General features: G+C 59.5%; 1 protein-coding gene across 1 annotated transcript in view; it reads right to left on the bottom strand.

Moving 5' to 3' along the window:
- Positions 1-1,927: 1,927 nt before the first annotated feature.
- The window catches only part of TAX1BP1 (Tax1 (human T-cell leukemia virus type I) binding protein 1), a 52,096-nt gene continuing 51,884 nt past the window's right edge, over positions 1,928-2,139 (bottom strand). The window contains 1 exon segment of the mRNA XM_010148850.1: positions 1,928-2,136. Within this exon segment, the coding sequence (XP_010147152.1) occupies positions 1,951-2,136 (186 nt within the window). The 3' untranslated portion in view covers positions 1,928-1,950.

The following is a 2,139-nucleotide window of genomic DNA, read 5'->3' as shown; positions in this document are numbered from 1 at the left end:
CTGCCGGCCACCTCCGGCAGCTTTGGCAACCGGCCTGACCCCCACCTACCTTTTGGCTCCGCTCCTGGTGCGGGAACCTGCGGGCTGGGTAAGTCCGTTCAACAGCTGAACAACAGCCGCAGAACACCCGTGTAAACTCCCTTCGACTCCACAGCTGGAATTCCAGGCTCTGCTCACCTCCTCACAGTGTTACGGAAGCGGGGAAGACGGGACTGTTTTGTTATACTGTGTATAGTGAATGTATCGTACCGTGTCTGTGAAAAGTGTGCTTTAAATTATATTTTCATATGTTTCGTTGGGGACAAAGTACTTCAAGTCTGAGAGTGACAGAGGTTTGTTTTAGAACTGAAGGCAACTTAAAGAATTCCTGTCAAGAAAGCTGCTTCTAAGTGTAAATCCAATCACCTTTAAAATAAACTGCCTCTGACCCGAAACGCCTGCTCCTCACTCCTTACTGACCCGGAGGGCGACGGCCTGGGGCCACGCAGCCTTCTACTCATCCGCTGGACTCGGGCACCAACCCCGGGGCCCGGCGGCCACCGGCAGCAGCCGGAGCGCTCCACCGTCGGGGAGGTCGGCCTGCCCGCACGCAGCTCCAACACCTCGAGCTTCCCGAGTCCGCGGGGAGGCAGTAACTCGTGACAGCTTGGGCACGCAGCCTCTTCCAACCCTTCCCGCCGCGTCGCCCAGGACGAAACGCTGTCCCGCGGGTGCAGTCGGTGCTGCCGTGCCCTGCTCAGACCAGCTCCTGCCGCGAAGGTCGCGCTTAGACATGCCCCCGGGGGCCAAGCAGCTGCTGCCCAGGCCCCGCCGCTCACCTCTCTCCCCCAGCTCCGCAATCCTGCCCCGACAGGAAGGACGGGCAGGAGAAGCTGCCGGAGCCCGCAGGCGTCCCTCTCCTGAAGAGCGCGAGCAGAGGGAGTAGCCGTGCCCTTGCCAGGCAAAGCGGGGACGTCACGGTAGGTGCCGCACGGCTGAACTCTGCCCTCCCTCAAATGAGCAGCAGGAAAAGGGACCACAGACTCCGGGAACGGTTTTTGCCTTTAATGTAACGAGGCTCCTGTACAACACGGGGAAGCAGGCGTACTCGGCACGGCCACCGGGAACAGAAAACGCCAGCCCTGCGCGCTCTCGCGGGAATGACAGACGTACAACACGGGGGGTTGACTTAAAAGCTCGGAGCCAAAAGGAATGCAACTCGCTGCTGTCAAGCGTTGCGGCGTTTCCTACCGAACATGACTGCGACGCAACGGCAGCGATTTGGGGTCTAAAACAATTACTTTGAGGGGTTTAAGCGCAGCGGTTTCTTTCAACTCAGAAGTACTGCCTTTGGGTTAACGCGCTTCGGGGAGCGCTCCCCCCCACGGCAAACCTGCGGGCAAACCCAGAAGCGTCCGCCGTTCCTCCTGCTGCAAGCGCGTAATCTCACGGAACGTGCACCTATGGTTCCGAAAGGTACTAGAAAACTCTATTTTTGTAGGGCAAGTGACATAACTTCCCGATTTAGCTGTTCACTCAGACTGAAAACTACGCAGAGCTGCTGGGAGGAGCATCGCTGGTGACATTTTTAACCAGCCTCGGCGACCGCGGTCCAGGAGAACCCCTGGGTGCTGCGGTGGCTGAGGAGCATCGGGGAGCTGGCCTCGCTCTCCCCCGAGGCCACGTCATTCCTCCGGCCCGGCCACCTTCACAGAGCAGGGGAGCGGACAGCTACGAACGCAGCCCGGCGGGGCTCGCCGGGGCGGTCACTACGGCATGGGACGGCCGGTAACCCAAGAGCAGCTCCGGCCACGACTCGCCGTGGCTCCCGCTGGGTTACGGCGGCCGTTCCCGGGCAGTCTGCGCTGTTAGGGAGAAGGTGCTGGTTTTGCTCCATAGGTGAGCTACTCAAAGTCGCAGGCTTTGGGGCTGGGTTGGTTTTTTTAAGCTACACTGCAAACCGAAAGGTATTTAATCAAAATTCAACACGTTCTGATCAAAATGCGTCTGCACGTGCCTCTCGAAGCCCTGCTGATCGTAGTCGGGTGGGAACTGCTCGCTGCACATGGGACACACCTTCCAGTGGCTCTCCACATGCTCCTCAAACTTGCCCTGGACGTAGTTCGGCGGGAAACTAACGCCCCCGACGGGGGCCTTCTT

The sequence above is a fragment of the Eurypyga helias genome, unplaced genomic scaffold (genome assembly GCF_000690775.1).
Source record: "Eurypyga helias isolate BGI_N326 unplaced genomic scaffold, ASM69077v1 scaffold6003, whole genome shotgun sequence".
Lineage (NCBI taxonomy): Eukaryota > Metazoa > Chordata > Aves > Eurypygiformes > Eurypygidae > Eurypyga > Eurypyga helias.
Note: the sequence above shows the minus strand (reverse complement) of the source record. Positions and strands in the feature narration are given on the sequence as shown.